Source organism: Equus asinus, chromosome 7 (genome assembly GCF_041296235.1).
Source record: "Equus asinus isolate D_3611 breed Donkey chromosome 7, EquAss-T2T_v2, whole genome shotgun sequence".
Classification (NCBI taxonomy): Eukaryota; Metazoa; Chordata; class Mammalia; order Perissodactyla; family Equidae; genus Equus; species Equus asinus.
This window is the reverse complement of record NC_091796.1, coordinates 79892906-79907137: the sequence shown is the minus strand read 5'-3', so window position 1 is coordinate 79907137 and position 14232 is coordinate 79892906. Positions and strand designations below refer to the sequence as shown.

General features: G+C 36.5%; 1 protein-coding gene across 10 annotated transcripts in view; it reads right to left on the bottom strand.

The window, feature by feature from the left end:
• Positions 1-14232, bottom strand: part of PCNX1 (pecanex 1) — a 170760-nt gene that overhangs the window by 110394 nt on the left and 46134 nt on the right. For all 10 annotated transcript variants that reach the window (XM_070513902.1, XM_070513900.1, XM_070513903.1 and 7 more), the window contains exons 4-6: positions 12557-12602; positions 11630-11719; positions 2691-4397 (exon numbers count right to left, since the gene is read on the bottom strand). In XM_070513902.1, coding sequence (XP_070370003.1) covers positions 2691-4397; positions 11630-11719; positions 12557-12602 — 1843 coding nt within the window. The remainder of the gene's footprint in view (positions 1-2690; positions 4398-11629; positions 11720-12556; positions 12603-14232) is intronic.

Here is a 14232-nt window from a genome sequence, read left to right as displayed (position 1 = left end):
TCTTGTTTTTACTATTGTCGAGCTTCACAATGGTACAATGAAAATCTAATATATTTCTATTTTTAATCATTTTCTACTTTAAGGACAGGATACATTTGAGTAGCATAACAAACTGGCCTGTATAATAGAAATGCCAGTACTATTAAGGATTTACTATGTGCCAGGCACTGTTCTAAACATTTCACATCTACTAATTCCTTTAATCCTCACAACAACCCTATGAGATAGACACTATCATCACTTCCATTTTATGATGAGGAAGCTAAGGTTTAAGAAGGTAAGCAGCCTCCCCAGAGTCACGACCACAGTGGAGCCCATATACTAACAAGAGTGGATGACACGTCACTATGTTAGATTATTCCTATTTTAGAGGATTTTACTTTAGTACTTTAAAGTACATTTCCTAAATTCCATCCTTCCACACTACCAACACCATTCGGCTTAAAAATAAAACGAGCAGAAATTGTTGGAGAAGTCATCAACACCCCTAAATTCATTACGGTAAGATCTATTTATGGTTTATATCTAGGCATATGAATGGTCAAGCAGCATCCTCTGTTTTATTGACATATTTCAGGAGTACAGTATGTAAGGTAGAACAGACAGACCAAAAAATTTCTCCTAAATTGCCAGAAAGGACCATAACAATTAATGCTAATATAAAGAAATCTTTACCAAGTATTTGAGAGTCTACGTAATTTTTAAATAATGACAACCAAAACACATCCCCTCCCGCTACCTCCAATCTTCCACAAACAAATCTCTAATAAAATGTGATAAAAATCAACTAATTATAAATCCTCAACACATTTAAGCAGTTTAGTTTTGCTCTCATTTTTATTCTAAACACAGTGAAGCTCAAATAAAAACAGCCCCTATGATGCCTTCCTTTGGCAAAAAATGTTTTTTAACAGCCCAGAGACTATTATATTTATTCCATCAGAGTGCATGGAAATTTTTAGTTCATTGTTTGTTTCTTAGTAATAGTGAACGGTTTGTTTTTTAAAGATAAGAACACAAATAAATGAAAGCAAAGCTGGACTCTGGAAAAATGAGGCTCATCTGGGTCAAAGATCTGCAACGAGAAGCAAATAAGACCTTCCACATGACTTTTCCTGAAGAACAGAACACTCCACATTCCCTGTGAAAAGGAAGTGACATCTCAAACACGAAGACATGAAGATTTACCATAGCTCTTGCACATAGTTTTTTCCTATTTACATTTCAACAATTTTTAGAACAGCAATATTTTCCTATCACAGCACATTCACTCTTAAAATTTATTTTAATGCAACTTTAAAAATTAAACTAAAACCCAAGAGTTTCTTGCATGTCATGAACATATTGAAATGATTTGCATGAGAAATCACTAAAGGCATTTCAAATCTTTTACAAAAAACAGAATGATAATCACATCACAGACTCAAGGGAATTTTAATTACTATATTGTCACCAAATGTTTATAATCACTTCAGGTATAATCAGTTCTTAATATTTAAGTTTGATAGACTATATTCTTCCTTAGGTACTAAAGATGCTTTTTTGCATTATTATTAGACATTAATCTTTGTTAGAAACTATTCCAAAAGAAACAAGAGAATGTTTACCACAATATGGACTTTTAAAATACTCTAGGTGAAACTAGAATTCTTTGAGAGAAAAAGCACGTCCCTTATGTTTCAGAATGTTTATATACACAAAATACTCAGCTTAACTTTCAGTAAGAGACTGAACGTTACTACACCTACAGACTAGAAACTTTAAAGACAGACGCTTGAATGAAGGGACTGGGCTAGAGGGTAAAAAAGCTACAGTGCCAACAACAGACTTCATCTGATTCTGCTCAAGAATCAGATTCTGTAGTAAACAGAATAAACAAACTATTCTGGGCAGGAGGAAAGCGCTAGAAACAACTCTGAAATGAAATGGCCACAACACGCTGACAATATAGAATCACCCATTGAATTTTGCACAATTTCCCATAAACCTGAAATAAATAAGCTATTACTTTAACCAAAACACCACCACTGTTATCATAGGGAGCATCATATTTACATTAAGGCATATTAAGTGGCAATATAAATTACAAGTGTCAATTTAATAAACTGTAAGTGTGAAGTTAAAGAAAAATATTAAAATGTTAATGCCTGAAACTTGAGTAAGCAAGAAATAAAACCAAAGAGACAGACAAAAGTTCACAGACAAAAGCCACAAGTTCTCAAAGTACACAGAGCTAAAGTAATATTTGGAAAAATCTTATATAACAGGTTGAGTGATCTAATTCTGAAAGTTCAGTGGCACACACTGCATAAGAGACGACGAAAAATGGTTTGGTGCCATAATAAAATTCTATATTCTGTTGCTGCTACTGTTGTACAGAGAAGGAAGAGGACCAATTTTTGTTATTCCTGGTAAAACATTAAAGGGGCAACTGGCTTAGAAAAGGTGAATGCCATCAAGAACAAATTGATATATCCAAATAATACAACTGAAAAAATTATTTTCTTGGTATTCATATCAAAACCTTTCCTAAGATAACCATGTCCTTCCTCACGGAAGAAAGTTTGTTTTGATAACATCGTGGAAGGGGGGATATAAACACAAAGTATACTTTAATAAGTACTACTCTGATCAAAAGAACCAAAAATTGCTGTGACTCTTGGGGAAATTTCTTCCTGTAATTTACTTACCTCCACTGACTGCATCTTGCTCTTCACCTTCAGGAAATGCAACCTGGCTTGGCAAGCTATTCCTAGATCGAGTGACTGTCTCTAACTGGGAAGCCCGTCCCAATAAAGATAGCTCATCTAGCACCTCTCCCTCTTTGGCCTCGAGATCTGATTTTGAAGTGGTTAAGGGTTTTATACTTTCGGGCGCCATTAGCCTACTGGAGTCATTCAAACATGCTACCGTGCCACTGTCTAGGCTCAACACTCGGGCCCGAGTCTTGGCACTATTTGTGCTGGAAGTCCGACGTGCTGTCCGCTTTTTGCCAGTTCCTTCAGGACCCAAGTGGGTTTTGTGTGCGTGCTCCGAGTCAGTGCCCCTTTCTTTAGGGATGTGTTTGGTCTTGAGAGCACTGCATCTGCCCTCGGGAGACTGACACGAATGAGAAGTGGTGCTAGAAGAGCTATCACTGCTGAACTGGTGAGCAGACTGGACACTTGAAGCTCTGCTCAAGTCACTCTGGTCACTAGAGTCCTCATCATGACAGAATATAGCACTATGTGGCTTGGTACCAGAAACACCTCGAAAGGAAACGTAGTCCCTATGCCGACTTGAATCAAAACTGCTGGCCCGTTTTTTTCCTGTCCGTCTCCTCCCTGACTTATGGGCGGAGGCTGTCCGGTGGATTAAGCTAGAAGATTTAGGTCGTACATCCCCTTCTTTTTGCTTTCCACCAATGTCTTTACCAACTTTTGAGTCCACGGAAACAGCTGACTTATCACTCTGCTCCTCTTTGTTTTCGGCAGTTTTCCCAAGTGGTCTGTCCCCCTGTGAAGTGAACTCATTTGCATGGGGATTTTTATTGGCTTCTTCAGATGCGGAGGTGCTGAGACCTCTCTGATTGAGCATGTTATCAGAAGTATTAGAATCCTTGGCCTCTTGAACCCCACTATTTGTACACACTTCCAAAACAGTCTTTTCACTACTAGTCCTTTTGTCACTGGCACAGCTACTCTTGTCGTCTGCGTCAGCACAGCACTCTTTTTTCCTACCACTTTTCTTCCCTACTTTAGGAGACTCCTCATGCTCTGACAAGATGCTCTCTATGTGAGTTGAGCTGGTCTGTTCACTTTTATAGCTGCTGACAGTACTGTTAGTGTCACGGTCCGTTCCACTGCAGTAGCTCTCTGTTGACCCACTACTCCGCGTGCTCAGGCTCCTCAAGCTGTCCATGCTTTTGTCTGCTTTCAAAGCTTTGCTCTTTCCACTTTTTGTAGGTGGTTGAGAATTACTGTTTTTCAGCTCACCAATAAGCTGAAACTCCCCAGATAAACAAGAATTTTCCACCAAGGATTCTTTGGATCCAGAATGAGGCTTGGAAGATTCTAACTCACTAACTGGATCTAAACCACGTCTTTGCTGATAGAGAGGGAAGTCATTCAATGAAGTGTCTGGAAAAGCCACAGCAGAGCTAGAAGTCCGTGGTACGCCTCTCGGCCGGTGATCTTTCCTGTAAGAGTGTGAATGTAAGGGGACGAGAGAAGCTACTTCTGTGTCACAGGCACTGGACAGAGACTGCTCGACGTGGTGGTGGTGGCTATGACCTGGCAGGCTCATTTTGTCACTGAAGTCCCTTGGTAAGTCCTGTCCACAAGAGGATAAGGAAGGCTGAATGGAGATGAAGGAATCATTGGAGACCAGACGGAAGAGCTTGCGATCAGTTGCCAAATCTGTTTCAAACACATATTTGGAAATGTTAACACAAATCTATGATCTGCTTTTCTACCACTTAACAATGGAAAGAATTCACAGCGTTATACAGTAAATCAAGTATAAACAATTTCTCAAGCAGTTCACTGAATAACAGTCAGCCAGTCATTCGCAAGAGCTGGTTTCTATTTCACAGCTGCACAAAGAAAGCATTCTACTAATGGAATGAACTGAACTTTCAAATCTTCGACTGGCCTCAGAAAAAGTTCTATAGACTAGCAACAATAAAATAAGAGGCAACAAAGGATTATATTTAAAATGGACCTAGACTTTTATGTGAGCTCTGTCTCAAACTTACTGCATGACCTTGGGTTACCTTTCTAAACCTCTGCTTCCTCATCTGTAAATACGATACCAGTCTCCCTGAGTAGTATGTACCATGGAACAACTGAGATAATGACACACGCTGTTTACACAATGCCTGGCACAATTAACAGTAGAGATCAGTACTTTACCTCACTAAAACAACACAAAAATCTTTTTGAAAAAATGATATGATCACTTTACAAATTAACAATAACCTAGAGTAATCAGAAACAGAAAAACACCTGAAAGGCTGACCAATGCCTAAACAAGATATGATATAATGCTTAAAATATCTTGCTGTTCATAATGGTTGAAAAGATTAAAACAATAATTACAGGGTAAAATATTGTATTTTCTCTTTCACCATTGATGCAACAATTATAAAATGCCTCATGAAAAAAATACATATCCCCCTCTCCCTGTAAAGACCACTCCTTTAACCCTCCATTTAGGGCAGTGATTGGTGACTGGAGTTACCATATACACTATGTATGTAGATATAACTAAATCCATCTACCTACCTACCTACATTGTAATTTATCTTGAAATAAAGCATGACAACCAAACTGCGCGATAGCTGATTTTTTAATACTCTTTGACAGACAAGAAGAATGACTGACTCTGCTGTTAGTTCAATAAAAAGAAAAATTATTGTCTTATTGTCATAACTGTGCAAAAAAAAAAAAAGGATTCTTTACTACTCAGCCATAAAAAAGGACAAAGTCGTCCCATTCACAACAACATGGATAGACCTTGAGGGTATTATGTTGAGTGAAATAAGCCAGACAGAGAAAGACGAACTCTGTATGACTCCACTCATAGGTGGTAGTTAACATATGGACAAAGAGAACTGATCGGTGGTTGCCAGAGGAAAGGGGGCTGGGGGGAGGGCACTAGGGGTGAAGTGGTGTACCTACAACATGACTAATAATGATGTACAACTGTAATTTCACAAGGATGCTAACTTTCATAACCTTAACAAAAAAAAAAAAAGATTCTGTAATAAGCCAGACTCTTCCCAGTAAAGTCTTAACAATAAAAGAATACATTTTCCCCTAAGATTAATATAAAATAAGAATGAACTACTGGAAATGTTTATGTACTTTAAAAAAAATCTAAATCTAGTTAGGTCTAAGGAATTAAAAACTTAGTGACAGCCTCTAGAATACCTTACAAATTGTGATTTATAAATGACCTATTAGGCTTTATCTGATGTTTTAAAGTCTTCAAGATGAGTAAAATCCATGTTCTTTATCATTTGTTCAAAACAGCTGCCACTGCACTTGGGTTCTTATATTCTCTAAATACTAAAATTTAAAAGTTAGCACTGTATTTACTTTTTTGTAGTATTAAATTATAAAGTTATTTCTAAAAACTCTAATAATTATGCAATGGTGCAATATTCATATTTCAAGGTTATGAATTTTACAGAGCAAAAACTTAACTGAAACAAGTAGCTGAAAATCACTAATTCTAATATACAACAAAAGACTTTAAAAAACGCTAATGGTCAAAACCAACTCCCTTCTAAGACATTAACAGAACAGAAATTTAAGTTTTTCATTTTAAAAGACAGTCAAACTTTAATATATGCACTTTTTTCAATGTTGCTAAATAAATATACTATTAAAAAAGTTTAATTTTGTCAGGAAGAACTTTAGGTGGTTTCAGGAAATTTTCAAGTAAATACACTTTCTCAGACATTTTTCTTACTGGTAGCAATATAGTCAAAGACAGGCTCAAACCAACACAGAGAAATACTATTTTTCACATAATTACACTTTTTTCAGTGCTTACCACTAGCAGTGTTAGGATAAGAAAGGCATGCTCACATACTGCTCTTGGTATGGCAAACTGGCAGAACTAAAGCAATCTGGTGATATGGCCGAAAGCCTTCAAACAGTGTATTCACTCATCATCAGTAATCTATTTCTAGAAGTTGCTGCTAAAGGGTAAAATCAGATATGTATATAAGATCTTAGCAAGAAGTTGTTCATCTCAGGTTGTTATAAAACTTCTTAAAACATAAAAAATATAATAATGTCCATTAAAAAAAGAGGTTGAATAAATTATACTTTCTATGAATGACACCATGCAGGAACTAAAAATGTTTTAAAAGATTATGCAATAATACGAGAAAATACCCAAATGAAAAAGACAGCACTGTATAACAAGTATGATTCTAATCTGTAAGAGTTAAAAAGAATACTAAAGGGATATGTGCGTGTGTTTGTAGGAATGTTAAAAGCAACACACCATATTTAAAGTCCTGATACATGTTACAACATTCTAAGTGAACAAACTCAGACACAAAAAGCCACATAATTCTATCTATATGAAACGTCCAGAATAGGCAAATTCATAGAGACAGAAAATAGATTAGTGGTTGCCAGGGGCTAATTGCAGGAAGAAATGGGGAGTGTAATGGGTATGGGTTTCTTTTTAGGGTGATGAAAACGTTCTGGAATTGAATAGTGGTGATAGGTCTACAATCTTGTGAATATACTAAAAACCACTGAACCGTATACTTTAGAAGGATGAATTTTATGGTATGTGAATTATACCACAACAAAAAAATAAGAAAAAAAGTGATATACGAAAAAAATATTAACAGTTACGTCAGTGGCAAAAGTGTGAATTATTTTCTTCTTCATACTTAACTACATTTTCTAAAATTAACATGTATTACTCTTATAAACAATCATATTCTCCTTCTCTCTTTTGAATAATCTCCATCAAGTATAAAAACATGCTGTTTTCGCTCTTACGTATTCTTACAAAATCCAAATCTCTCATTTATCCACACTTCCCCTGCTATCTATCACCTTACGTCTCTGATCCCCTTTACATAAATTCACCAAAAGAGTAGTATATACTCATTGTTTTCAATTCTTTCTCCTCTAATTCTCTCTTACATGTATCCCAAAACCACTCCATAAACACTGTGCTTATCAAGGTCACCAACGACCTCCACACTTACATCCAATGGTCAAAGTCTCAGTCTCCTATCACTTGACCTTATAAGCAACGTTTAACAAAGCTGATCACTCCACTCCCCTGGAAACACTGCGATCCGACACTCTATCTCACCAGTTGTTCCTACTTACTCTCCTGGATTTATTAAACCAGAGTGGCTCAGAGCTCAATCCTTGGAACTTCTCATTTTTCTATCTACACTCTCTCGTAGATCTCATCCAGTTTTCTGGCCCCATGACAATTAAAATTCAGAAATATCTGTAACTGTTCCTTCATCTTCTACCCAGCCCCTGTACTCACACGGGGATGGGCTGGAGTTCTGATCTCGAGTAGATAAGACATGAGTGAGGCTGGAAAGGGAAACTAGACAATCCCTTCTCTGAAGGGAAAAAGCAGAAGACACTTCTCCACATCCTCAGTTTCCTCCCAATCATCCTGAATCCTGTTGATAAAACGCATGCCAACTAATCAACTGCTAACCAACTAACTAAAGGTCACTGTCCTGTAAATCCAAACCAGATAGAGAATTTAGAAGAGCCCCAACTAATATGTAAGCTGGAATGAACAAGTGCCACTAGGTGGTGCCAAACCGTAGCCAAGACCAACACCAATTTGGATCTAAACTCCAGGTCAGCTAACCATGCAGGTTTGCCCTGTGAGTTTATGAACTTCATGATAATCCAACACCACAGTTGGTGTTTACACTCTGATAATTCCTAAGTTTCAAATCTCAACCCAGACCTCTTACTTGAAATCCAGACTTATCTAATTACCTAATCATTGCCACTTAGAGGTCTAACAACAGCATCTCAAACCTGCTATGTCCAAAACAAATCCCTCTCTCACCCTCCCCCATGTTCTCCCCACCCCTAAATCTGCTCCTTCTCAGTCAACCCCCTTTCAGCTAATGGGGACTCCATCCCTCCCACTGCTTAACCCAAAAACCTTACAGTCATCCATGACTACTGTCTCTCTCCCGTGATATCTCCAAATCCATCAGCATCAACACATCCTCTCATTAATACCTTCTACATACTCAGTCAGACTACTTCTCATTACCCTGATCTGTGCCCTGGATTATTGCAATAATCTGCTAACTGAGCTCCCTGCTTCAGACTTTGCCCCTTTTAATATATTCTCAACATAGGAGCCAGTGATTCTGTTAAAATGTAACACAAATCAGGACACTCCTCTGCTCAAAACCCTTTAGCAGTTCCTCATCTCACTGGGCATTAAAACCAAAATCTTTAAAATGGCTTGCAAGACTATATAATGTGTCCCCTCACTTACCCCACACCAGCCACACTACTTCTCAAACCTGACAAGCACGTTCCTACTTTAGGACATTTGCCCACACTCTCATCTCAGCATGGAGCGAGCCCCTCCCCTAAACATCCTGACAGCTCACTCCTGCAGCTCCTCAGGTCTTTGCTCCCCATGAGAAAGCCTCGACCACGCTATTTAAACTTACAATTCTCCCTGCCCTCACCACTCCCTACCCTCTGTCTCTGTTACTACATATGCTGCATTTTCGATTTATACTAGGATGATCTCATACTAACAGTATGGAAGTCACATGAGCAGACATTTTTGTCTGTTTGTTCACTGATTTATCTCCAGTACTAAGAATGATGCTCAGCATGTAATAAGTATTAGATAATATTTGTTAAATGTTAACTCCATGAAAAAATGTTACATGATAAAAACAAGTTATAAAACTCTATGAAAGTACTACAGTATAGTGATTAAAAGCATTATTCAGGGACTGGACCGGTGGTGCAGCACTGAAGTTTGCACGTTCCGCTTTGGCAGCCCGAGGTTCGCTGGTTCAGATCCCGGGTGCGGACATGGCACCGCTTGGCAAAATCCATGCTGTGGTAGGCGTCCAACATATAAAGTAGAGGAAAATGGGCATGGATGTTAGCTCAGGGCCAGTCTTCCTCAGCAAAAAGAGGAGGATTCGCAGTAGTTAGCTCAGGGCTAATCTTCCTCAAAACAAAACAAAAAACAACGCATGATTCAAAACTAGATCTCAATTATAGACAGCCACTTTGTAGCTGTGTGACTTTGGGCAAGTTTCTTATTACTTCTCTCTAAGCCATGATATGCTCATCTGTAAATGAGAATAATAATGGTATTAACTTCAAATGCTTACAGTGAAGATTAACTGGATGAACGCATATAAAGTGCTTAAAAGAAGACCAACCTGAATCAGGCATTGACAAACTAAAGCCCATGGAGCCAAACAGGCCCTCTGTCTGTTTTTGGAAACAAATCTTAGTGTAACACAACCATGCCCACTCATGTATGTGCTGTTTATGGCCCCTTTCGCTCTACATGGCAGAGTTGAGTAATTGCAAGAGAGATCATATGGCCTACAAAGCTACCTGATCTTTTATAGAAAAAATCTGCTAACCTCTAACCTAGATAGTAGTATGCACTCAGTGAATGTCAGACACCATTATCTATGTCATTATGTATCTTCAAGGATAGGTTTGTGAGTATATAATTCTCAACTGGCCAGACTACAAAATTCTTGCTTGTGCATGGTACTTTCCAGATATAAAAGAGATAAATGCAGTAGCACTAGCCCCTCTAAGATCATTACTTAGTTTTTGAGACATTCTGATGATTACATTTTATAGAAAGTGATATTGTAATTTTCAAACCAATCAATTCACATTTACTTTTATAAGAAAATAGTTTCCAGATCATACAGTATGTTCAGAAGTATTTTTTTAGAGGAGGAGGGGTAGATTACTAGGAGAAGTCCACAAAAGCAAATAAGCAATGATGGGGTACTACAATTCCAAAAAAACAAAGTTGTGATAAACTTAAAATTCCAAGTACCAGTAAAAAAACATGCTTCCAAGAATTGGACCTGGGTAAAATATTAAATTAATGGGAAAATGTCATAACTTGTGATCTATTTGTAACTTCATAAATAAGTTTCATAATTAAGTAGAGGAAATTTATCAGCCTGCCTATCAAACATCACCCACAACCACAACCACAGGCTGGAAACAGGGAGACAGGTTTCTGTCTCATTGATTATATAACCTGAGATAATCTCCACTTGAAAATGGGGAGACATAGCCATCCTTTCGTATTTGAAAATTAAAAATCAAATAAGAAATGTGGCAGTTCTTAAAAAGAAGTCCATAAAATCCAACATTTATAACGGAGTTGAATAAGGAGGGGAAAAAATCACTTAACACCAAAATTTCTATTTAAATCTGCTATAGGAGTCGCCACATTGGAGGCAGACATACAGTTTCTCAGTAAATCATTTCTCTGTTAAAACATATCGTTAGGCAAGATACAAAGCAGTTGGCATTTAGAGGTCATAGTGAATGGAAAATAACTGTTTCACATAGTAGGTTATCACTAAGCTGGGTAAGACACTGACCAACTAAAGCAGGTGTAGATTCTTATTTTCCATCTCTTACTCAGTCTAGGACATCTGCTCATAAAATTTTTCCCTCTCTATTTAGTTGGCAGAACATGTATAACTGAATTCCAGAAAGCTAAAAGTACTTATAACACTGTATTACTGATGTCCTAGTAAATAATTTTAATGTTTCTCAAAAATACCATAATAAGTTATTGTGCCAAAACGTGAGTGGGCAAATTCTATAAACCCACTCTGGTCACCACAATACATAACATCACTGTGGAATATAAAGTTCATGGGGTTGGCCCAGTTGCACAGTGGTTAAGCTCACACGCTCCACTTCAGTGGCCTGGGGTTTGCCAGTTCAGATCCTGGGCACAGACCTACATGCTGTTCATCAAGCCATGCTGTGGCAGCATCCCACATAGAAGAACCAGAAGGACTTACAACTAGAGTATACAACTATGTACTGGGGCCTTGGGGAGGGGAAAAAAAAAAGAAATATAATGTTCTTACCTTGTTCTTCACTTCCTTCCTTACAAAGACTAGAGCTCTGGCCCAGACTTAAACTGATATCGTCAGAAGTCTTAGCAGTGTCTGTATCTCCTACAAAGGTAAGAGAAATGTGAAGATGTTATATTAAAAGTAAAGGCTGTACAGTGTGGCATAACAAGGAAGGACATCAAGTAGTATAGTAGATATCAACTATACTAGTTTACTATATACTATACTGTATGCTGTACCTACTAAAGTAGTTTTTGTCTATCAAGGGTTACAACAATGGAAGATGCATTGAACTATTAGGAAATGTCATAAGACTATCAGACAACGTAATTATCCTCACAGCACTACAAACCAAATAATATGGAAAGCTTCACATTGTTAGCTAATAAAACTATTTCTTTAAAAGAAGGAGTTTTTAAAAAGAAATGAGAATTATGTAATAACTTGAAATAACAGAAATTTCCTTCCCAGGGAAAATTTTAAGCTAAAAAATTATAGGGTAAAAATAATATGAATTTATCCGAAATAGACGTGTAGACTAAAAGGCAAATATAAGATGTATAGAAAAATACTTTACATTTTTAGTGTCTTATTTGTGCCCAATTTAAAGGTTTCACATTAAATTACTCAGCTTTCCATGAATCTCACCAAAACTCATGAAAATATTTTCCCTCAAGACAAGAAAGTTTCTTATAGATCAAAATTTATACTTCATGCAATGTAATGCAAATAGTCAAATACTTTTGTGAAATTTGGATGATGAAGGGGGAACACAATTTAAATCAAATAACCTTTAACATAAGATACACAATTTTATCTACAAAATAATTTCAACAACAATTTTTCATTACATGTGAATATTCAATACTTAGTTATCTTTATTACAACTAAAAATGAAATGGAAAGTAAGAGGCAACTTTGATGTTAGATCATGTCTACCTTTAATAGTTGCTGCTGTTCCAAGACGAGATGAACCAGATCCAATCTAAAACACGACAGGAAGTAAACAAAACTAATTAAGATGGTAGCTACGTCACCATCAATACAGACAAGCAAGAGTACCAAACAAAATTATCACATTATCAAAACATGTTATCAGTCACTTTTATCAGCATTAAAAGATACCCGCTGGGCATGATACATCAGAATCAGACAACCCGTTTGCTGTGGCACATGCTGCATTTCTATTACAGATGTGCTGGGATCCTAAATGCCTCTTCACACTCAGGATTGATGGAGCTCCCAGGGCAAGATGTTTCCAACCTCAAGCAATCCATGTCATACAATTATTATCACTTTTTATATTACATCACGACAGGTTAATGTTATGAAAAAAGCAAAACTAGGTATTGAGTCTACCTGAAATAAATTTAGACTTATCAGACCATATAAAGGGAAGCTTTGGAGGACAAAATATTAACATATGCTATGAAGAGTAACCTAAATCTTACTATCAAATTGTTAGCATATCAATATGGACTTTCCCTGAGTTCCAGACAAAAAGTAAGTACTTCTTTGTCGATCACTATAACATATTTAAAAAGAACAAAGGCATCAATAAAAAATGTACTTTTAGCACAAACTATAAACAGAAAACTAAAATCTACTGAGCTTCTAGTGCTTATAATCAAGATGGTATAATATTTCTTTAAAATTTCACAGCCATTATTTATTACACTACCATAAAAACCATATAAACAAATACAAATTCCACGAAGATATTAAGGAAATCACATATAACAACAATGACAGTTACTAAATCAACAAGTTTAAGTCAATAAGTAACTCTTTCCATAACCTGTTTTCAAGGGATTCAAAAAGAAAATAGTCAAGTAAATTTAACACCTTAGAATAAAATTAGGAACATTCATATAAACTTGTATTTTACGAAATCTTTCCTTCACTAGGTCAATTGAACAGGAGTTTACACTAAGAAATTTGCTCAAAATACAGGTTAATATGGACTTTGAAGGGGTATGAGGGACTTTCTTGATCTGGATGACAATTAAATGGGCACATAAATATGCAAAAACCTACCAAGCTGTACACTTAAGATGTGTACAGTATGCTGTATAAAAGTTATATGGAAGTGAAAAAGTAAGTAAAAATAAGCATACACAAACAGGTTAAAACTACTCAAAAACTCTTGATGTAGCCAATAAAAAAATGAACTTTGCAATATGTTTTGAACTGTTTATTAAGCTTGATTCTCTTGATTTTTCCTAATTTCTGCTTTCAATTAGCCATAAGAGGCACTGCAACTAGACAGAACTAAAGAGGTCAAAAAGCATTTTACTGCAAAAGAGTGTTTCACTCTTACCATAGCTGCCATACAAGTTATAGAACTAACATATGTAATTTTTCAACTAGAATAATAAATATATAACCTCCTGGACAGAAATTTAAAAATAAGTAAGCAAACAAAAAAAAAATCACTGTATGCACATCCTTCTGGGAATTTGAAATTAAAAACAAAACAAAAAACTTTGATTACGGTAGTCATTTGCTCAGAACCTCAGAGTGTTCCCTTTTTCTTTCCTTAACAAGCTTCCCATTCTGCTAAGATGTGGGGCATACACATATGTCTTTCAATCTGTGACAAGTGGGCCTAGTCT